At 38.3% G+C, this 24,641-nt stretch overlaps 1 protein-coding gene across 1 annotated transcript in view; it reads right to left on the bottom strand.

Moving 5' to 3' along the window:
- The window catches only part of INPP4B (inositol polyphosphate-4-phosphatase type II B), a 480,337-nt gene that overhangs the window by 182,661 nt on the left and 273,035 nt on the right, over positions 1-24,641 (bottom strand). The window contains exons 9-10 of the mRNA XM_024736048.1: positions 18,418-18,529; positions 7,722-7,794 (exon numbers count right to left, since the gene is read on the bottom strand). Coding sequence (XP_024591816.1) covers positions 7,722-7,794; positions 18,418-18,529 — 185 coding nt within the window. The remainder of the gene's footprint in view (positions 1-7,721; positions 7,795-18,417; positions 18,530-24,641) is intronic.

Genomic DNA, 24,641 nt, shown 5'->3' with positions numbered 1-24,641 from the left:
ACGGAAAGTAAATGACAGATTTTTTCTCCTAAAATTGCAACACAACTCAAATTTCCACATCATTTATTCCAGACACTGTAAAAGGCCTTTTTAATACAGTAGCACACCACCTGCTTTTCCAGGAATTGTGAAAGCCAAGTGCTCCAGTTCTGAACTATCAAAGTAAAGATGCCAAGGAAATGTTCAACAAAGCCAAAACATAGACAACACATTAAAAAAGGATGGCTGTTCAAGCAACCTGGGGCAGAAAAGATAAACCAGAGTGATATCATAGGGATGATCTTCTCTTTCCTGTGTCTGTGTTGGGGACATCAGCGGATCAGACAAGGAGTTTTGGAAATTTGGATTCAGGGTTGAGGGGATCATCAGAATGCCAAACAATTAAGATTGTCTTTAATGCAGTTCTCCAGAATAAGCTCATCTGTGATTATCTTCATGCAATTTCTTGCTTTCAGGAGGTGGTAGATGTCACGTATTTAAATGGAATCTGACATCATTGGCTTCAAGCTTTACAAAATCATTATTTTAATGTACTGTAGATTCTTGTAGAGAATCTATTCATTCTGTAGCTTTTAATTATGCAGTTGTTTAATAGTTTCATCATTCAGCCGAATGTACATGCATTGCCCATTCTCCAAATGCTACATTGCACTTAGTAAAGATAAGTCTGTGTAAGCCAATTAGATAATGACATTCTCTCATTCGTAGTTGAAAATATCTTAGATTTAGATACATACATCTTAAATGTAGGTTGGCTGTTTTTAAGATTAGATGAGAACTAAAAATCCTAAACAGAAATCACTAAAAGACTATCCTAAGCAAGGCTTAGAAAAGACAAAGTAAGAAAGCATGACAGGAGCTCAGAAAACACAGCAAAGAAAGATCTCCTTTAAAATAATAAAGGTGAAAAAAACTATTAAAAAAAAAATTCCCCCAGAATTTTAAATTACTTTTCTTTAGTTGTGTTATAAATTCTAAATTATGTTATTGTTTGTGCTGTTTTTAAAGGAACAACAAATAAGAATAGAAATAGTATGTAAGCTGAGTCAGACAAAGTGCTGCTTCCCTAGTCTAGCCAAACCCACAAGCTCTTGGCCTTCCATCTTCAATTCAAGGCCAGGGAACAAGAAAAACTATTACAGATGCAGAATAAAACATAAAGATAATATTTGTGGGGATTTAGTCTCCAACTGGTGAAAACTGGCGAGTTCAATGTGTAGAATTTGGAGCTTTGGTTTTGGGTGGTCAGAAACGAGATTTGCTTCATTCACTCTAGTTTGAATGATTTTCCCTGTTCATTCTAATTCAGTCATTAAAGTAAAGGACAGATCTACAAAAGTGTCCTTTTCTGGTTCATATTTCATGCTGAGCAGCCTGGAATGACCTGCGGTTCATGGAACTCAAGTTGTTTCTTGCCAATTTGCCTCTGTTCAAGGTATTCCCTGCACCTCAAAGGAACGCTCCTTTTTCCTGGCTACACATAATCATCCTATAAACTCAGCTCAGCAAGCACCTCCTCCAGGAAGCCCTTCTTGACTTCCCTCTGCTCCCTCCCTACAGTTGTTTCTCTTTTGTACTCCCCATCCCCATCTCTATCATGGTTCTTATCAGTTGTGCTATAATTGTCTGTTTACTGCTCTGTGTCCCCCATTAGAATGTAAACTTGTGAAGGCCATGACTGTACAGTTTTCTTTGTCCTCATGTTATCTCCTGTACCTAGCACAGTGCCCAGTATATGCAAACATTCCACAGAAATGAGCTTAAACCTTACACCTCAGATGTTTCTCATCATTACTTTCCCTAATAGGTGAACAGTTAGGGCCCTGACAACTGTGTAAATTGAGAGGGAAAAATGCAAGAGGGAAGGACATAACTAAAAACCTCTCTTCAAGAGAGAGCACAGGCATCAGAATAAAAGAAGGAAAACCATAGCCGAGAGAAAGCCCTGCTCACATTTGTCCACAAAATGTTAACCTTTTGACTATATCCTCTTCTTGCCTTTATTTTTCTTCTAGTTTACCTAAGGTGGGCAGTGGAGGGGCTAATAAAACTTACAACAGGAAGACAGCTGAAGTATTTAAAAGTGTCTAAGAGATGATTTCTTTGATTACTAGGCAGTGAAATTCACTCTTCCATTGAAGCTACTTAACACCATAAGTATGTTAATACACGGTAATGAAAACATGAAAATTCCAAAAGAGCAAGGTTAATGGTGTGAACTGAGAATGCCACCTTCCATATTAGTAAACAAAAGATGTTGCAGCCATCCAGTCATCGCATTACAGCCTCCCAGAGGGAGAACCCCGAGGGAACTTGGGATGGAAGCAAAGAATGCCTGCCATCTAGCTGTCAACTGCTATAGCCACCCTGCTGGCACACCCTGAGGAGACTCAGGGTAAGAAAATGCAGGATACTGGCCCCAGATAGCTGAGGTGCACATCAAAGGAATGATCTCAACGAGCCCAGGCTTTGCATCTTCCCATACATAGAAAAGTGCTAATTTCATTAACTTGAGATGTCTGGTTTTCTTTAATTACCAATAATCTGTTGATGTTCCGACTACCTGCTCTTTGTTGCAAAAACTCCTATATATCTTGGCTACCGCCTCGCCTCTTTGGAGCAATTCCTCAGAGTGATCTGAGAGTCCTATCTCCGGGGGCTTGAAGTCCTAAGAATATCCGCCAAATAAAACATAACTCTCGACTTTTAGGTTGCGTGTGTGTTTGTTTTTTTTTTTCAGTAGACAATGGACTCCATTGGATTTGTTAAAGCAGCAAAGGGCTGACTACCTGCTCTTTGTTGCAAAAACTCCTATATATCTTGGCTACCGCCTCGCCTCTTTGGAGCAATTCCTCAGAGTGATCTGAGAGTCCTATCTCCGGGGGCTTGAAGTCCTAAGAATATCCGCCAAATAAAACATAACTCTCGACTTTTAGGTTGCGTGTGTGTGTTTGTTTTTTTTTTCAGTAGACAATGGACTCCACTGGATTTGTTAAAGCAGCAAAGGGAAAAGAAATCTGGTGAGTAAGTAAGTATAAAGGATAAAGGGCCAATGTTATAAGCCAAGATGGTCCCATATTTTACACATCATGGAGTTATAAATACAAGGGCAAAATCTATTTAAACTAGTATGGAGAAAATACAACAGAGATATCTTTGTTAGCATAAATTGATATGATCTAAAATTTGACAAGGTAAGTTGATTTAGTACCTCATGAATGAAAAGAAAAAACGGGGAAAATGGGATTTGTTTTTCGGCTGGAATTCCTCAGGACTCAAAATGAGTATAGGGGGAAATATTTTTCAATGTCTCTCAGAATATCTCCTAAAATATTCTGTCATGCCTTGCTTTACATGAGGTGGTAGTGAGGAGAATGTCACCCAATATTCATTTCAACTGTGTGGTATTGTGAAAGGCAGTTAAAGTCTATGGTGCCATATGAGGCAGGAAAAAACTTAAAATGAGAATTTCATAGTAATTTTTAGGGAGAGTAATAAATTCTTTTCTTTCAAACCAAATGATTCAATTTGAACATCTTTCTCATGGAGAGAAGAATAACAGTGCAATTTTCTGTTACCTGAAGCGTCAATTCAAATGATAAGATGTACCCATTATTAGTCACTTGACAAATATTTACTGAGTGCCTATTGTATTCTGGCCCTGGAGACACAGAAATAAATAAGCAACATTTCTTCTTAAATAGCACACAAGCAGGCATCTTCCGTACAGCAATAGTAGTAGATGGCTTAATCCTATTGGGGGAAAAAGAATCAAAGATATAGTGGACTATTTCGAGAAAAATTGCGATTTATCTGTGAGGTAAGAAGAAAAACACCAATAAATTCTCCAAACAGTAGGGAAATTGCCTGTGTTTAGGGCTGAAAGCAGAGTAGTCCCCACATCGTGGCTTAGGTTCTAACTTACACAGTCATGGAAATCATCGTTGTCAGATACACCCTCTGTGAGGGCAATGGACACACACACTTTAATGTAAAGCATGAAAGTCGTCTTTAAAAACTATCAAGGATAATTTCATGACTCAAGCAGTATGGAATTCAACCAAGAAAGATGCTGTATCAGATCGAATGCTTGCTGACTGGGGGAAACTCACTTGAAATGTGAAGCTAATAGGAAACTTGGTGACGGGGCCCATTAGCTCCTCAGATTGGGCATAATAATATCAGAGTCCATGGACTGAAGTATTCTGTAGCATTATACTTTTACAAGGAAAATTGGTAGATTCAGGAAATCTAGAGAGAATTGTCTCCTTGACAAAAATGTTTAAAAAGCTTATCTGTGGTCAGGCTTATTAAAAATAAATAACTCCTGAGAAAGACAACTGTAAGTGACAAAGAATAGATACGTGACTCCATGTGAGACAGATGAAAATGAATACTTTCATGAAGTATTTCTAAAACGAAGGAAGACATAGCAAAAGCTGAACTATGCTCTACAGACTTCAGACACTGAGAGCCAAAAAGGAAATCAAAGACTGTCCAGGTCAATTTGCTCATTGCAAAAGAATTGATGTCCAAAGAGGCTGACTTGTCTGGCAGGGTCACACTGCTGGTTAGCAAATTTAGGCTGTGACACCAGTTCTTCAGAAGAGTCTGTCCAGTGCTCTGATATTAAGACCACCAGAGCACATTTGTTCTTGTTCTGCTGTAGGCAAGGCACCTCAGTTGATGAGACTTAGTAGGACACCCAACTCCGTGACCAGATAAGAGACTCTGCTGTCTACACTTCCCTCTGTTCAAAAATAACTTCCCCTACCCCCATCCCCCAAACAATGCCTCAACAACAAACAGTGCTAAGTGCTTTCACTACCATTTGCTTAAATGAATAAACAAATAATTAAATGGGTAAAGCTGTTATTTTAACAACTTTATTTGATGAACTACAGAATTAAAAAATTAAGCAAAATGAGAACCTCACAATTCTAATACTGTACCTTCTAGTGCGTTTCCTGTTTCAGAGAATATAAAAGCCAACAGCTGAAAGGAATTTGTTTTCTCCTATAACTAAGGTACTTATACACCTTTTTTATGGAATTGTAAATTCTGCCCCCTCTCCTTTTTCTCATCTCTTTTCTCCTCCTGCCCTCAACTCCCCAGGCTCCCAACATACACATTCAACTTGAGAGGCAAACAGGGCATGAAAAAGGTGAGGCCCCGAGGGGGAAGAGCTTTTTCTTTGTAGTCTCACAATAGATAAGTGAATTTCCCAAGTCAGGCATTAAACCTCTAGAGATATAAATAGAATAGTGAGGACCAGCTATGAGCTATGACATCCTTTTGCACTCACTCAGGAAGAACTTCATCACTCACTTGAGACTGGCAAGTTCCATATAATACATGAATACAGAGACTTGAGAAGAATGTCAATAACTCCCTACACCTAAAGATTTTGAAAAACTACCAGATGGGAATACAGTGGATTAATTCCAAGGTTGCTGAGTTTAGACAAATAAATAGAAAAAAAGACCAAGGTACACACAAACCAAAGTCATAGGCGCACAGTCCAGCCACATATGCTATATGTGCACAAAACACTTAGGTTTGGAACAGAAACATTTCATATATAGCACTTAGTTGTACTTTAAAATAACTTTTTGTAAAAAATCTAGCTTTTATAACATTTGACTGTCATTTAGCCTTGTCTTTCCCTGATATAAGAAGGCTCATAGAAAATATTTGTGGCAAATATATTCCAGGCACTTCCGGATTGCCTGGGCTAGGGACATTGAGAAATATCATCAGACCTAAGTAGAGAATCACCACCAAAACTGTCACCTCCAGGAAAAGGGAGAAGCAGTAATCAATCACCTTTCACTCCACTGAGTATATTTAAATTGCAGAGTGCAGCTGCTTCCATCACTTCCATATCACTTTTTGTCATATTACGGTCCATATGTTAGGAATTGTACCCTAGTAATCTGGAAGAGTTAGTACGCTTCAAAGACTCATGCCTTGCAGATTTTATGGCACAAGAATTAGGAGGTGCAGATTTACTTTTCACTATGTTCCCTTTGTCTCTTCTTCCTTAGGTGATATATTTTCTTACTCCGGGAGCCGTTTTTCTCTTTCTCTTTGAAATTTATATGAAACCAATCCGTTTTTTAAAATGGCATTTCTCTTTGTGGGCATAAAAAAATGACAAGGTTCACATGAGTGAATCACTTAAAAAGTGTCTTATAATTACAGTGTAGGTGATTCTGATGATAATCTGATTCACTCAAACTGCATTTAACATGAATGTAGTATCTCCCACATTCAATTTTATTTCTCAAAATTGACATCTGGTAAATTAAATAGATTATCTGGATATATTGAAATAAAGGACTAAAGGTTTGGTCAACTTTCAGGTGAAAAAAATATATGTGAGGAAGACCCTTTGAGGTTACATTAGTTATTTTATCCACACGGATAACTTATCAAGTACTTTATGGTACATGGCTGGTCTAGCCGTCCAGGTAGCCCCTTCACTGTTTAATGCATGTCCCTCCTGGCATTACATCCTTAATAAAAATTTTTTAAAAACACGCCACTTGGTCATAGGTTGAGAAGCAGCTGCTCTTCTTTGGTTTAATCCTTCATTCTAATAAGTACATTTAATAGGTTTTTTATTGCTATATTTTATTTCGAGTTCTTTGAGTCAAAAGGTTGTCTGTCTTTCTCCATCCCTGATTATTAGTGGCTTCCTGCAGGGGAAAATTGCTAATAGTTTAGGGGTTATGTATTAGTAAGCCTTTGAAGTTTGTATCACTTATTAATCTGATTATCATGCTATCCATGTCACTGTTGAAATGTACAACATAGAAGGCTAGAAAAATATTAAGGTTTATCCTATTGTTACACCAACTTTTTAATTAATGGCTTTTTAGTAATAGCATGACTTGGTAATTAAGAGCAAAGGCCTTGGGATTAAAACTGGATTTAAATTCTGGACCTGCTATTCACTAGGTAGTGACCTTGAGCAATTTCCTCACCTGTAAAATGGAGATAATAATACTGCCTTCTTCATAGCACACATCAGAAAGCAAGGTAAGGCAAGGCATATGAGTGGCATCTCGCCTGCCACTTATTTGCCATTATTATCACTACTGGTAACATAATTTATGTTATCATTAAAAAATCAGTTCCATAATTTATAGATACATATTATCACATATTTTGTAATTTTACCAGATGTCTCAAAGTCATCATTTATCACATTGTTTAGTTCCTTGTTGAAATTCAAATATATTACTATAAGTAACACTACACACACACACACACACACACACACATATGTGTACACACACACTCAGGAATGTACAAATGTGTATATGAATTTTTCCTACTGAATCCATATACATACTGTTTTAACAACTTCATTAAAAGTAATAAACTAAAACTCAAACTAATTAAGAGCTTGACATTTCTAATACTCCCTCTTCTAATATCTCTTTTCAGATGATACAAAATCCAAAAGCTAAAAGGAATTTGTTTTGCCATATAGCCAAGCTATATACATGTATTTATATATATTATATATCTTTCTTACAGACTTGTCAAGTCTAACACCACTCTGCTGACTCCACTCCCATGATTGCCAATATTTAATAAGTGTCTACAATGGTTCTGTAAGAATGCTGCTCAGATTCAGTATTGAGTTCACAGAAAAGTAAAATGTATGTTCATATGAAATGAATGTAAGTTTCCAAAAGGGAGGTACATACCTGCGTTCAAAAAAGGTAGGTTATCTTTTCTGCTCACAGTTTCTGGGGCTGTACATTCACATACCAGTGTACACTAAGAAGGAATAAAAGAAAACATATTTGAAAATGATCAAATAAGAAATGAGATTCTTCTTTTATTTGCAAAACATGAGGCCATGCACACGGTTTCAAAACGTTCTGAACAAACATTTTTGTAAAACTATTTTCAGCTTTATCTTTACAATGAACCTTGTTTAACTTGTGGTTACTTACTTACATTGATATATAATATGATTATATTGTACAATTATAGACTACATTTCAGTTCCAGTTAAAGACTACTTAGGAAACAAAGTTTGTACTTTCTTTGTGGAAACGGATTATCCACATGCTAGAGATAGGTTCCTCCTATAGCAAATCACCTATGACAAGCTGAATGGTATTTCTGTTGCCCGGGTTGATTTTCGATCAATAAAAAGCAAATTATCTTCTGGCTTTTAAGTAAAGGCAACTTTAAATAAAAAATAAAATATGTTACAGCATCTAATTTCATAAGGCAAAAAGAGATGTTTGTTTCTGGCAAAACGATGCAAACACTTGCTTATAAAGTATGAGGATACTTTATAAATAAGCTGGTGTCTGATTTACGAATAAGCGATTTATAAATAAGTGGATCCAGAGATCATAGATCTATTAATCCATGATAATTAGATTCAGCTCAGGATCCTTTACAGAACCAACACTTCTCTGGACAGAAGGAGAGAAGAGAGACACAGAGAGCACGTTGCCATGCTCCTAACGAGTGAACCATGGGTGGGAGATACTATCTCAGATAAGCCATCCCTAAGCATGGGACTCTGCTTCAACCTCCTATGAAACTATAGCTAACAGAGGAAGCAAAACTTTTTTGGCCCCAGAGAGGCTGATAAGAAACCTATATTCACAAAGACGGAGACCAGTAATTATTTCTTCAGATGACTTTCCTTTTATCTCTAGCAACCGCCCCCCGCCCGACCCCAGAGAAGAAAAAGGAGGGCTGGGAGAAGGAGGAAAGTAAATTTTTAGAGCAAATATATCAGACATAAACAAATAAACGCAAACAAAAACAAAACAAACAGACAAAACCCCAGAAAGTTCTCTGGGTGAAGAGTTCTAAGGGAAACAGCCATCCTTCTGTAGCAAGCATGGTGTCAAGAGACTCCAAGGGCTCAGACTGCCCTTCTTAGTAGGATGCATCGGAATTGCCGGGGCTATTTCCCAACTGTTCTAACTATCTGTGACCCACCTCCGTTCCTCCTCTGGGGAGTGCCCCCCTCCTTGAGATTCACCACCACCGAGGTCACTGTTCATGATAGAATGTATTATGTCCCTGAAGCATTTTGAGAAGGAAGACAAATGGCTTAAAACATTGATTTAGATGTTACTTTCTGTATTCTTAAAGCCCACTACTCATTCCTCTATCATAACATTCATCACATTACTCAGGAAATTTCTTGATGGAGAAAAATGTGCTTTCATACTTTCTTTAGTGCTTATATTGAGATCCTAGTTTACTGAAAAAATGAATAACTGCAAACAACTCTTAAAATTTTATGTTCTCTAAATCATTTTCCCAACCAACCAAAAGTCAGAGGTGATCCCTTCTTTTAATCCACAGCTATTTTGGAGATGTACTTCCCAAATTACTACAGCAATGTGCAAGGATGCTTGGACATACTTAAAATTCTTTATTTCTCTTATTTGCAAAGTTTTCTCGACTTCTTTCAGGCTACATAGGGCTGTTAAAGTAATCTTTTGTAAACATTATGTTCGTCATATCAATGTTCTGTTCTAGAATGTATATAATGGTTATTTACTGTCCAATCAAATCTAATATTCTCAGACTGGGCCTCAAATCCTTTCATGCTTTGTCCCTGACATCCTTCCACATAATAACTTGGTATACAGCTCTAAGTCATCTTCCTTTCCAAAAGATCATCATGTACAATATCACTTATAGGAATGGTTTAGACTAAACCTTTTTAGTGAAGAAGTCCATAATTCACACAGATCAGGCTATTACCCTGAGAAACTGCTTCCCTTTATGGAGGCGACCCTGCCTCTTTGAAATCAAAGATAACTTTCTGTTTCCTAACAAAAGGCCCGTTTTATTCCACCAAATGAATACAGACATACGACTTTTTTTTTTATAAATTTATTTATTTTATTTTTTAATTTTTTTGGCTGCGTTGGTTCTTCGTTGCTGCACGCAGGTTTTCTCTAGTTGTGGTGAGCTGGGGCTACTCTTTGTTGTGGCGCGTAGGCTTCTCATTGCGGTGGCTTCTCTGGTTGCAGAGCACGGGCTCTAGGCGCATGGGCTTCAGTAGTTGTAGCGCACGGGCTCAGTTGCTCCGTGGCATGTGGGATCTTCCCAGGCCAGGGCTCGAACCCGTGTCCCCTGCACTGGCAGGTGGATTCTTAACCACTGCGCCACCAGGGAAGCCCCAGACAGACATACGACTTTTATATATTCATGTCTTCCATTCACACTGGAAGGCTGATATTTAGGACAATTTTAAACTAATATTCTTACTTTGTATTTTACAACTCTACTATTCAGAATGCTCTCAAGATTTAAACCCATGGAACATAAACAGAAAAATCCAATAAATATTTACTAAATTAATTAATATTTTCATATTTGGACTCAGCAATTATTTTTTTCAATTGTTTCCTGAGTGTACCTTTCCTGTCTCTATTTATTTTGATTGAAAGTTTTCAAAGCCAAGAACCTTATTTCTTATTTCCTTAGGCCATTTTTATTTTATTTTTTGTACTTTTTTTACATTGACCTTAGAATCTTTTTGCACCGTGCTGGTTGCTACAGAGAATGCAAAGATGGAACTGATGTGGAATCTGTGCTTAAGAAGGTTCCGCTATTTCTACTGTTCATTGCTATTATTATGGTGGATATTCGCAGCATTACACACTTACACGGTGTACGCTCTCAATGTAATAACTTTACATTTGCGATTCTGAGCAGGAATAACAAACGTCACGTGCTTCTGGTACCAGATGTGGCGCCATAAGCCTATTGATCTTGATTAATAGTTTAAAAAGTGTCGTTTGATGGTAAGTGTGGCCAAGCAGACGAAACATATGATAGGTAAAATTCTTGGAGCTAAATGATTTTGACTCTCAGCTAACATATCAATTTGCCATGCACTGAGCTAGAAAATTAGCAATACTGTATGAACAATAATCATAAAGCTCTGTATGAATCCATCAAGACCAACACTTCATGGCCAAGCACTTTCACATCTGTTGATTTATTCCATCAATCACACTTTTCAAAGTTTGGTCTGGAGTCTCCTGGAAGTCCCTGATAACTTCTGCCTTTGCACCCTTAGTAGCATCTAGCACAGGGCGAAGACAACTTTATTTTCATATTAATACTAAAATATTGTTTGTCTGTTTCCTTCTCTTTTTCTTTGGGGGGGTAGCGCATGGCTTGGGGGATCTTAGGTTCCCGACCAGGGATTGAACCCAGGCCCTTGGAAGTGAAAGTGTAGAGTCCTAACCACTGGACCGTCAGGGAATTCCTGTCTGTTCCCCTCTCTCTTACAAGCATACGGTAGAATTCTCTAGAAGCTATATGACACAATCATTTGACAGTTAACGGTATGTGTGCTTATGTACTCTTCTGTTTTAAACATTTCGTGTTTGAGTTTCTAAGATGATAAATGTCTATGGATATAATCCAAATAAGCAAAATCTCTAATACAGTAAATATCAATAGATAAAATCCACATAAATATAAATTTGAAGAGTGTAAAATATGAGAATTGCTATGCTTTTGTGATCTCATTCAGTCTCATGGTTTAAGTACCATCCAAATATCATTTGATGACTCACAAATATATAATTCTAGCTTGGACATCTCACCTGAATTCTGACTTGAAGCTCCAACTGCTTAGGTATATCCATACTTGGATGTCTAAGAGGAATGTCAAATGTAACATCTCAAAATCTCCTGTCTTCCTCCAACTGCTACTCTCAGTGTTGTTTTATATATATATATATATATGTATATATATATATATATATCTTCATTGGAGTATAACTGCTTTACAATGTTGTGTTAGTTTCTGCTGTATAACAAAGTGAATCAGCTATATGTATACATATATCCCCATATCCCCTCCCTCTTGAGCCTCCCTCCCACCCTCCCTATCCCACCCCTCCAGGTGGTCAAGAAGTATAGAGCTGATCTCCCTGTGCTATGCGGCTGCTTCCCACTAGCTATCTATTTCACATTTGGTAGTGTATATATGTCGATGCTACTCTATCACTTCATCCCAGCTTCCCCTTCCCCTTCTGTGTCCTCAAGTCCATTCTCTATGTCTGCATCTTTATTCCTGCCCTGCCACTAGATTCATCAGTATCGTTTTTTTAGATTCCATATATGTCCGTTAGCATATGGTATTTGTTTTTCTCTTTCTGACTTAACCTCACTCTGTATGACAGACTCTAGGTCCATCCAGCTCATTACAAATAGCTCAATTTAGTTTCTTTTTATGGCTGAGTAATATTCCATTGTATATATGTGCCACATCTTCTTTATCCATTCATCTGTTGATGGACACTTAGGTTGCTTCCACGTTCTGGCTATTTTAAATAGAGCTGCAATGAACATTGTGGTACATGACTCTTTTTGAATTATGGTTTTCTCAGGGTATATGCCCAGTAATGGGATTGCTGGGTCATATGGTAGTTCTATTTTTAGTTTTTTAAGGAACCTCCATACTGTTCTGCCTAGTGGCTGTATCAATTTGCATTCCCACCAGCAGTGCAAGAGGGTTCCCTTTTCTCCACACCTTCTCCAGCATTTATTGTTTGTAGATTTTTTGATGATGGCGATTCTGACAGGTGTGAGGTGATACCTCATTGTGGTTTTGATTTGCATTTCTCTAATGGTTAGTGATTGAGTATCTTTTCATGTGTTTGTTGGCCATCTGTGTGTCTACTTTGGAGAAATGTCCATTTGTTTCTGAGAAAATGGTAATTCTATTTTTTGCTAGCCTTTCCCCCTGGAGTCTGGCCACGTCTCACTTTCTCCATCAGTCACACCCTGATCCAGCTCATCTGCACTTCTCCCCTGAATCTTCACAAAAATCACACTCCATTCTTCTGTCCTTGCCTCCTTTCAGGCCCTAGTCAACACAGCAGCCGGAACAGTCCTCTTAAACGTGAATCAGATTTCATACCTATACTCACAGCTCCTCAACTGTCTTTACACATAGCCCAGAGTCTAACAACTTCATGGGGGTTGGTCTTCCCTGCCCCATGAACCTCTGTCCTCAACTCCTACCACTCTGCTCCTTGACCCCTCAGTTCCAAGCACACTGGTCTCCTTGCTGCTCCTTCAACACCACAAGCATCTTGTCTCCTCAAGACCTTTGCTCTTGCTCTTCACTCTGTCTACAATTCCTATTCCTTTCAGATATCCATGTCTTGTTCCCTTCTTTCTTGCACGTTTCAGCTCAAATATCACATTATCAGTGAATCTATCCTTGACCATCCAGTTTAAGAAGGCCACAGCCCAGCACTCCCTAGTCCTTGCACTCTGTCTTATTTTTCCTATAGAACACAGCACCATCTGATCAACAGTATATTACTTTCTTTTTTACTGTTACTTCCCCAGAAGGTGGCATCCGTGTCTATTTGGTTCATTGCTGAATACGCAGAAACTAGTCCAATGCCTAGAACATAAAATGTAGTATTGTTTGATGAATGAATGATGAATATTATATGCCTTTTAATATTCTATAAAGATAAGTAGGGCCTGTTATATAATTTTCAGCTTTTATATTTAGGGTAGATAAAGGGAGGAAACCTTTTGAGACTGTTCCTTAGCTACACAAGGACTCTAGCTTTTCCCTCATTAAGTCTGATGAAAGTCCACTTAGAACACCTCTTCTAAGTATGGGGTCAAAATAACCTAAGGGCAGCAGGTCATCAAAAGACTAGCTGGGTTAGGTTAATAGTCAAAGGGAGACATTATTACTCCACTTATACCATTTCTGCCATGGTCATAAATAAGTAAGGCATTTTCCTTCTTTTTGAAGAAATCACTACCACTTTGATCATTAATACTCTGCAACGTTCAAATATAATATAGACATTAAACAAAAGGGGAAGACAAGGCAGGAGCTGGGTTTAACCAGTCTCACCAGAGGATTGCTAACCCTCCTGCCCTAACAAGAAGCCCAGGCATCTCTGGGGCAGGCAAAGTGGTGAACTGGGCTCTCTCAGTTGATCCTGTTGGCTTTTACTTACATGAGTTTTCTCATCTGTCACCTCACTTGATGATTTTGTTTCCTGGTTCTCCTTTCCTCAGTAGCATTTTTTCTTGACTACTTATTTCAAAGGTTTTTAAAAATTTAATTTCTTCTTCTTTCCTTCATAATCCTACACTCTTCACTACATCCTTACTACATGCTTTATTTATTGACCGGTCAGTTTGTACAGTGCTATAGGTAGCCAAATATTTTCCCTTCTAGGAGACAATTTTGGATTTAATTTCTTCAAAGTAAAATTGACTTCATTTATTCACTCATTCATTTTTTTTCGTGTCAGGCTCTGTTCTGGGAGCTGAGAGTAAAAGAGAGGAAAAAATAGACAAATATCTTGCCCTCAGGAAGTTTAATTCTAATGAGGGAAATAAACAATATATGAGATAAACTAAAAAGATATATAATGTTGGATAGTGATAAGTACTAAGGACAAAAATAATGCAGAGAAGAGAGACAGAGTTTTGGGTAGGCATTGCAGTTTTAGATATGGTGGCAGAGAAGCCTTCGGTGAGAAAGTGATTTTGTAGAAAGATCAGAGGAAGTGAGGGAGTGAAGCACAGTTACTGGGAAAAATGCTTCACAGGTAGATTGAATAACAAAGTTTAAAGACCCAATTTGGAAATATACCTGGACTGTTCAAGGAGCAGCAAAGAAGATAATGTGACTGGACTGAAATGACTAAAAATGAGGAGTAGAGGAGGAGGTGAAGGACATGAAGGGGGCCAACACTTAGAGGACTTTAAGTGAGAATTTGGGTTTATACTTTCAGGAAGATGAGAGGCCACTGGAGGAATGACAACTTCCGCATTACATTTTACTAAGTGCTGTGCTGATAACGGCCTATGATGGTGGCAGGGGAGGTCAGGGAAGGAGGATGGAGGGAGTCAGGGAGACGTTTAAGAGACCACTGCAAAAATCTAGGTGATAGACAATGTTGTTTACAGTGAAGGGCTCACGAGTTGCCGGGTTCTAGATTTATTCAGAAGTCAAAATCAACAAGATTTGCTGACATATTGACTGTAGGTATGAGCGGAAGAAAGGAGTCAAAGATGACCCCAAAATTAAAAACAAAAAGTCTGTTATACCTAATGTGATATTTCACCTATGATGTTAGCTTTGTAAAAGGACGATGTTCGTAGGTTTTTGTGAATTTTTCTTTCTACTGCTATGTGATTTTAACATGCTGTGCTCTATTTCTATGTATGTATGTATGAAATAGAACTTTGAACCAGTATAATATGGTGAATGACCCTCTGTACGATCTTCCCTTGATAAAAAATACATAATAATATGGTTTTAGGAAACAAGTAAGCGAATGTACATGAGAGGAAAGAGTTTGGATTTTCATTTATATTTTTTTAAAATGTTTTTTCCTTTGTCAATTTTTTTTTAAATGTTGAGGCTTCTTTTAATTTATTTTTATTAATTTATTTTTTTTTGGCTGTGTTGGGTCTTCGTTTCTGTGCGAGTGTTTTCTCTAGTTGTGGCAAGCGGGGGCCACTCTTCATCATGGTGCGCGGGCCTCTCACTGTCGTGGCCTCTCCTGTTGCAGAACATAGGCTCCAGACGCGCAGGCTCAGTAGTTGTGGCTCACGGGCCTAGCTGCTCTGTGGCATGTGGGATCTTCTCAGACCAGGGGTCGAACCCGTGTCCCCTGCATTAGCAGGCAGATTCTCAACTGCTGTGCCACCAGGGAAGCCCTCATTTATATTTTATTCCATGCTCTGGAGGTAATGTAAGAGTCAAGATTAAAATGTAATATTTTGTATCGGGGTATCGTTATGAACTGAATTGTGTTCCTCAGAATCATGTGTTGAAGTCCCAATGTCCCACGTAACTGTAGTTGGAGATAGGACGTTTACGGAGGTAATTAAGGTTAAATGAGGTCATAAGAGTAGGACCCTAATGCCAGGGCTGGTGTCCTTTACAAGAAGAGGAGAAGACACCAGAGTTCACTCTCTCTCTCCCTCTCTCTCTCTGTGCATCTGTGCCAAGGAAAAGCCTTGTGAGGACACAGCAAGAAATCTGGAAGCCAGGAAGAGAGCATTCACCAGGAACTGAATCATCTGACACCATGATCTGGGACTTCGTAGCCTTTCAGAGCTGTGAGAAAATAAATTTCCATTGTTTAAGTCTATGGTATTTTATTATGACAGCCCAAGCTGATAAACATAGGTATGAATCTTTTAGCTGCTCCTTATAAATGAGAGAGAGCCTGTGTCACTCAATACATGACTATGGTTTTAAGAGTAGTTCCATTTCTTTCTCCCCCATTCACACAAACCAGTGAGAGGGATGCTGTTTTAGGGATAACCTCCATTTCAGTTACTTTGCCTTTTCAGATATTTCAGCCATTGACTAACGTCAGGACTTAAATCACTATTAGCAACAGACGGTGTTAATACACTTCATAGAGATTCTGATTTAGCAGATCTGCAAAAGGGTCCCCACGTTTGAATTTCTAACAAACACCTCTGATGATTCTGACCACACTTCGAAAAACACCAAGATAAAGTTATTTCCACATAACTCTTCGAAATATCATGCATAGTGGACCTTATTACATGTGCTTCCTGACTATTCCTAGGGATTGCCAGTAGGGTTTATAAGTAACTCTATGAAACACTTCACAAGAGGTCAAGGTTTACTAAGAATCCAGATAGGACAGAGCTAAAACCAACACTGCTTTAAGAGTTTACCATTTTAGTACACTTATGACTCCTACAAGGTACTTGCTGACACTACCACCTCCTATTTCTAGAACAGCTCAGTTAAGTCTTTATTTTTAAGTTCACATTACTAAGTCAGAAACATTATGTACGACTTTGGTGGGGCATATTCCTGGGTGTCAAGTTCTCCATTTATGAAAAGAATATGATTCAATTTGTGCTACCCCATAATAGCAACATTGTAAAGGAGTCAAGGGGTGAGCCAGCTTTGAGAAAAATAGAGAGGTGGCTGGTAATAGATCGGGAACAGGGAAAGCAGGCCTGCTTTGAGATGGGAAGTGTTTTAGCTCCTGGTCTCCCAGCGCATGCGCTTAGTTCATTCTGTCCCCGTCTCGTCTCCCACACCCTCCCCACCTTCTTAGCTTACAGATCCTCCCTCCTTAATCTTCGTAGTATAAGCATCCACGTGGTGGTGACTAACGGGAGTCTTACGTAGAACTCCAGAGCTAACAAGGGTTGAAGGACAGAGCCATCCACGAGGCAAGAATCTTAAATACACACATCCTAAAACACTCTGCTGCATGACGTCACCATGGCCCTGACATTTGCAAGCAACCTGATTCAAACATTGGTCCTCCTGGAATGTGTTCGTGACCTGGATTTTATTCTGAGGGATAGTAGGGAACAGAGAAGAATGAGGCTTGGGGATGCGGTAAGACCCTAGCCTATGCTGGGCAAGAACAATATTTTTTTGAAAGGCAGTTTAGATTTTATTTATTTTGGTAAAGTTAATGATTTGTTAAGTGTTAGATAAGCACTGCACCGTCTCCCATGTAGATGTACCAGAAATTAAAATATGCTCCCAGATAAGCAGCACTAAGCCAGAAAATAGGTCACAATAGACCTTGTCATTAAAAAAATGCTCATTTATGAAAAGGTAGGCATTCTAGTACACAAACAAATTCATTTCCCTGGGGGAAAAAAAAGCTATTAGCGGTTCGTAAATCTGTCCCCTGCGTCTCAGTAAAACAGGCAATCACATTCCTAAGACAGAACTTTAGACTAATACTTATATCAAGTCTCTCTCTTAAAGAAAAGAAAGTAGAAAACAAGTAAAAGCCCTGGATATTGATAATACTGGGGTTTTTATCCTGGCCTTCAAGGAAGCTGCTTCGCTCTCAGCTGGCATTGCTCCTCAAGCAGAGCTCCCCCTCCACCGTTTACTACTTCCTGCTTCTGTCTCTGCAATTTCACAAGGCACAAAGTTGTTAAATCTGTCCTCCTTCACATAAAAACGAAATCCAAATTCAAACTGCATCTCTTTCCAAAGAGAATTTCGAGAGCAGAGAAGTGGTTACTTTTGGCAATAGACCTTCCAGAATCTTCTGTGCATCTCACATGGGGTTAATTATGGCAGGATGCAACAGTGATCAATACTTTTTTTCGAACTGAGAAGAGGTTGTGTCCACATGGGAGCCAGCTACAAAGAGAATGGTGTTTTGAATGGTGCATGGCTTTGCACAGTTCCATGCAAATAGGCTGTCGGGTTACGAGGATGAGACACACTTACGGTACTCCCATTCCAAAGCTGATTTTTCATTTAGCTCTGGAATAATGAGATTTCATACCCCACAGAGGTAGTGGCGATCCAGGCAGCTGGCAAAGCTGATCGTTTCTAATTTAATCTGTGCAGTGAGCTGACTGGGACCCTACCTTTTGTCCCTGCACATCTGTCGTGATGTGGTCGGCTTCCCCATCCTCAATCTCCCCCATCTTCACGACACTGACTTGTATGGTGCCAACAACCTTGCCACCATCTGAAGTTCTGCAATCAAAAATAAAGGAAGAGGAAAGGTAAGAATCATCTCTTCCCTGAAAGAATGTCCAAACACGTTTGTTTCTGAAAACCACTAACACCGCTCTTTACTTGCGTTGGTTGTAATAAACAAATCTGCTTAAAATACATTGAAACCTGTTACTAGAATCACGAATTGGTGTGGTAAGTGCACGAAGCTACCTCATGAAGGTTAAACCATCTCACGGCTCTCAGGAGTAGCTGCCAAGATCATGGATCCATGCCCTGTTTGGTAACCCCTTGTCCCTACAACGGCATCAGCCATGGCTCCTCTATACCAATCACATGGGATATTGTGCTCATCTATTACAGAAACTACAGCTGAATAAAACAGAAGAGAGTACAAATAACCCTATATTCCTCTATGACCCGGCCATCGGCTATAACATCCGATTTTGTGCCTTTTCATTTTTCTTTCTCAGAGATCAGGTAAAGAAGATTCTCTCCCAGCAAACATCAGAAAATCACAGTACATGAAGACAGAAATTAACCACTGAGATCATTCAGGATGACCCATTACTTTTTCAGATAAAGAAACTGAGATTCATGAAGATAGAAAGACTCATCCATGGAAACAAACTGGCAAAGCCAGAAACCCAGGTTTTTATCTCCTTTAAGTCTGTTGGTCACTGAACAACTCTTCTCAACTCAATGATGATGAAAATTTTATTATTAAGATTTTCCTCAGCATCACTGTCATCAACATACAAACTTTATGGCAGACAATAATAAAGAAAACCCCAAATAAAATTAACAACCACCATCCTTTAAGATTCTCAAATTTTCTTTTCTGGGCAAGAAAATATACAGAGTAAATGTTGGCATCATGTCATGGGAACACGGTAATACATAATGATATTCTTCCCTTGCACCTTTTTTTAAGATAGGTAGCAAGTCACCCATTGGTATGGGGTGTTGCTATAACCTATATCTAAGCCTAATTGACCAAGCGACACTTCATTTTCTTTAGTCATTTTTTCTTTAGTCATTTTATTTTCTTTTTGAAAAAAAATGTTTTATTATGGAAATTTCCAAACACACATCAAAGTAGAGGTGAGTGCACTGAATCTCCACATACCCGTCACCACCCACCTTCAACAATTCCCAGCATTCTGCCTTTCTTGTTTCATCCATCCACGGGCCCTTCCCCAACTTTGTTTTTTTTTTTAACATCTTTATTGGAGTATAATTGCTTTACAACGGTGTGTTAGTTTCTGCATTATAACAAAGTCAATCAGCTATACATATACAAATATCCCCATATCCCCTCCCTCTTGCGTCTCCCTCCCTCCCACCCTCCCTATCCCACCCCTCTAGGTGGTCACAGAGCACCGAGCTGATCTCCCTGTGCTATGCGGCTGCTTCCCACTAGCTATCTATTTTACATAGGGTAGTATATATAAGTCCATGCCACTCTCTCACTTCGTCCCAGCGTACCCTACGCCCTCCCCATATCCTCAAGGCCATTCTCCACGTCTGCGTCTTTATTCCTGTCCTGCCCCTAAGTTCTTTATAACAATTTTTTTTTCTTTTTTTTTCTTTAGATTCCATATATATGTGTTAGCATACGGTATTTGTTTTTCTCCTTCTGACTTAACTTCACTCTGTATGACAGACTGTAGGTCCATCCACCTCACTACAAATAACTCAATTTCGTTTCCTTTTATGGCTGAGTAATATTCCATTGTATATATGTGCCACATCTTCTTTATCTATTTATCTGTCGATGGACACTTAGGTTGCTTCCATGTTCTGGTTATTGTAAATAGTGCTGCAATGAACATTGTGGTACATGACTCTTTTTGAATTATGGTTTTCTCAGAGTATATGCCCCATAGTGGGATTGCTGGGTCATATGGTAGTTCTATTTTTAGCTTTTTAAGGAAACTCCATACTGTTCTCCATAGTGGCTGTATCAATTTACATCCCCACCAACAGTGCAAGAGGATTCCCTTTTCTCCACACCCTCTCCAGCATTTATCGTTTGTAGAATTTTTGGTGATGGCCATTCTTATTGGTATGGGGTGATAACTCACTGTAGTTTTCATTTGCATTTCTCTGATGATTGGTGATGTTGAGCATCCTTTCATGTGTTTGTTGGCGATCTGTATATCTTCTTTGGAGAAATGTCTATTTAGGTCTTCTGCCCATTTTTGGATTGGGTTGTTTGTTTTTTTGATATTGAGCTGCATGAGCTGCTTGTAAATTTTGGAGATTAATCCTTTGTCAGTTGCTTCATTTTTTAAATTTGTGTTTAACTTTAATCTGAATACGAACGGTGTCTTTCAACCAATTCCTTCAAAATGTCACTATTTTATTACTGGAGGTGTCAGAAAACAGGAATAGGAAAATTAGTATAAGTAGTTTACTAAAATGCTAATTAAAACAATAAGTTAGGCGAAAAGGAAACCCAATTGTTACCAGATCATAGGAAGATTTTTCTCAAAATATATAAAGTACAAATTTAAACACATCTTTTGAATTATGATTTTAAGAAAACCGAAATAGAAAAACTCTGGTGACATATACATAGCTAATGTCATAATGTAATAAAATAAAGATTATGTACATAGAAAAATACAAGTGGTTTGCCTAAATAGTATATTAAGGTTCTTACTAAAATATAAAATAAAATGCTTCTTGGTGATTTTTCAGTCAGTGTAAATCATAATATTGACTCAATTATTTTAAATTAACAGAAAACTTAAGCATTCATTACAAAGAAGATGTGTATACAGATGACAGTATAATCTACGATTTTGTAAAAAACTACATTAGCTTCAATTCTGGGATGATTTTAACAATTAATTATACCATTTTCCTACTTGAAAATGACATAATAACTTGTCATAAATCATGATTTGACATATCTCTGTACAATTCTTTAGTACCCGATAGTGAAATAGATATTTTAATAAAAGCCCTGGTTCTACTCACAGGTTTTTCTAGATATTTGCAGACTTCTTTTTCCCCCAAACTGATACTCAATAACAATTAAAGACACCTTTTTTTTTCTCATAGGCATTGTTTAAAATTTTGGCTGGAGCAAACTGAGCTTAATTTCTAGGTATACAAAGCTTAGGTTTAATGTTTCAAATTTTTTCCTTGACTGAACCAAATAATGTCATAATGATTTGAATGAGAGGATAGATTTATCACACCCTCTCCCAGGACTGGGTAATAAACCAACACATGCAATAACAGTTAAAAGTGTGAACTCAGGAGTTTGAGTTATCTGCTAGCTTCATGACCTTGGACAAGACACTTAACCATGTGAAACTTTGTAAAATGGAGATGATAATTTTGTTTGAAGGATTACATTGTGACACGATTTATGTCAAGTTCTCAGCACAATGACTTACACAAAATAAGTGCTTCTTCCTACCCCCGCTTCATCCCAGTAGTAGTAGTAGTAGCAGTATCAACAGAATTGCTATTGTCATTAATGTATTACATTTCATTCAATTCTCTTTAGAAATTTTACTAAAATGGGCATCTAAGACTATAGTAAAAGATTATAGGATTTCAGGACACATGCATTTCAAGAGTGATTAAGTGCTCATTAGAGGTACAAAGACTTAGTAATGACAGATGATGTTATAAAGCTCACATTCCTAGAAGTGCAAAGCACACAAGTTTATAACCAGGTACAATACAAAGTGAACCTTTCGAAGTGCCAAAGGCAGATGAAGAAGCAATGCACCATGGGAGTATGGGAGTAAGCTTCCGAACTCGAAGCTTTATTTATTCCCTTTAAAAAAGCTTCTGGCTGCTTTTTAAATACAGGCATATCTTGTTTATTTTATTGTGCTTTGCTTTTTTGGAGCTTCACCGATATTGTGTTTGTTTTTTACAAATTGAACGTTCGTGGGAACCCTACGTTGAGCAGGTCTATCAGTGCCATCCTTTCTAAAAGCATTTGCTCACTGTGCCTCTGTGTCACATTAGATATAGGGACACTAGAGAGATTCTAAACCTTTTTTTTTTTTTTTTCACTAACCATTTTGGATAAGAATCTCTGAGTACCCTAAATCATGCTTCTTCCCCTGAGATTTGTGGGAGACAGAATGGGGAATTCAGGTTATAAACTTAAGAACTAAACACAAGACACCCAAAATCATGGGTCATCCTGTCAGTGAACTGCAATGTGAAATGTAGAAGCCATTTCCTATTTATTCTGTAACAACTGACAACCCACAGAGCATGGATATTCAACACTTCTCTTCAATCAGGACAGTCACAACTGAAATACCTATTTCATGTTTCCAAAGGCTGTTTCAAAGGTGATTTCAAAAAAATTTAGAAAAAAATCATTCTTAAGTGATTAATGATGCTTTCAATTAATCACCCATCAAGTTCAGGAGGCTACTACTAATTGCTTAACCATTATTCATCACCAAAATTGCACTAACTTTTATCTAATAGAAATTCATCCTCTCTGCATGGGAGATATATTGAAGAGACTTCTAGGCTAGGAATCAAAAAACCAATACTCCATCCAGCTCAGCAGCTCACTAGCTATGTGATCAACAACATATTGCTTTAGTTCCCTGGATTTCAGTTTCTGTTGCTGCAAAACAAAGAGTTGGTCTTTGACAGTTATCATATTAGCACTCAAGCTTCGTGCTCTGACATGGTTGGAATCCATCAGTTGATCTCATCATAGGCATCATAGACTATTATGGGCTGATACAGCCTTGGGGAAAATCTTGGGCACATCCTAGCCTCTTCTCCTCGCTCCCCACCTTCCCCTCCAACCTCTCCCCAAAACAAATGAAGCAAACAAAATGCATGCCAAACCTAGAAAGTAACTTTAACACTTACAGTCAAATACAAGGGCTAGTCTTCCATATAGTATCCACTGTATACGTATATATTTTACTGTCATTATGGCACTGCAACTTGGCGCTTTCACAAGGATACAAATTTGACTGAACTAAGAAACAAAAGAGGTCTTCGTTCACTTTCCTAGCAATTTATATGGCAGTAAGAACAGGCTGCAGTAATAAATGACTATCTCAATCTATAGGAAGAAGAAAAAAAACCTATGTCATTTCACTCTCTTGCCAGGTCATTACCACTGCTTAATGCAGAGAGCTATAAGAGAAGTAAAAGATGAATAGTTCATGGCAGCCACATTATTTCAATCACAACATCAAGCTCCTATTTCCCTCAGCAGATACACTTAAATATTTAACCATGCCAACAAGATGGAAGGCAGAGAAAGGGAAAACTTCAGCAACGCAAATCTACACTTCCTTATCACTTAGTTTTTCATCACTTTCAGCATCACTTAGTTTTTCATAATACATTAGTGATTAAGTTTCTTTAAAACCTTCCTTTAAAATAACTCCCCTGGGACTTCCCTGGTGATCCAGTGGTTAACACTTTGCCTTCCAATGCAGGGGATGAGGTTCGATCCCTGGTCGGGGAGCTAAGATCCCACATGCCTTGCGGCCAAAACACCAAAAACATAAAACGGGAACAATATTGTAACAAATTCAATAAAGACTTTAAAAATGGTCCACATCAAAAAAAAATCTTAAAAAAAAATAAAATAACTCCCCTAATGCTTCCTAATGAAATATTCAATTTCACATGCTAAAACTTACAAACATTTTAGAAGACTGAAGGAAAAGGGATGTGAAACAGTCTTCTAACAAAAGACAATTTTTTTTTTTTCTTGCGGTATGCGGGCCTCTCACTGTTGTGGCCTCTCCCGCTGTGGAGCACAGGCTCCAGACGCGCAGGCTCAGCGGCCATGGCTCACGGGCCCAGACGCTCAGCGGCATGTGGGCTCTTCCCGGACCTGGGCACGAACCCGTGTCCCCTGCATCGGTAGGCGGACTCTCAACCACTGCGCCACCAGGGAAGCCCACAAAAGACAATTTAATGACACTTTTCCTCTAAACTTCTTCACCACCTACTGTACCATCCTTAGTAGAGCAAAAAGAAAAAAAAATCCTATGGAAAGGTTAGAGAGCAACATGTAAATACCTCCTCTATTTTGGAAATGCCACAGAGATACAAATGACTCTGTAAACATCCAGCAGAAAATCATCATTAGCACTGTCAGGCTTTG

Source organism: Neophocaena asiaeorientalis, unplaced genomic scaffold (genome assembly GCF_003031525.2).
Source record: "Neophocaena asiaeorientalis asiaeorientalis breed wild unplaced genomic scaffold, Neophocaena_asiaeorientalis_V1.1 scaffold7, whole genome shotgun sequence".
Lineage (NCBI taxonomy): Eukaryota > Metazoa > Chordata > Mammalia > Artiodactyla > Phocoenidae > Neophocaena > Neophocaena asiaeorientalis.
This window is presented reverse-complemented; position numbering and strand designations above follow the sequence as displayed.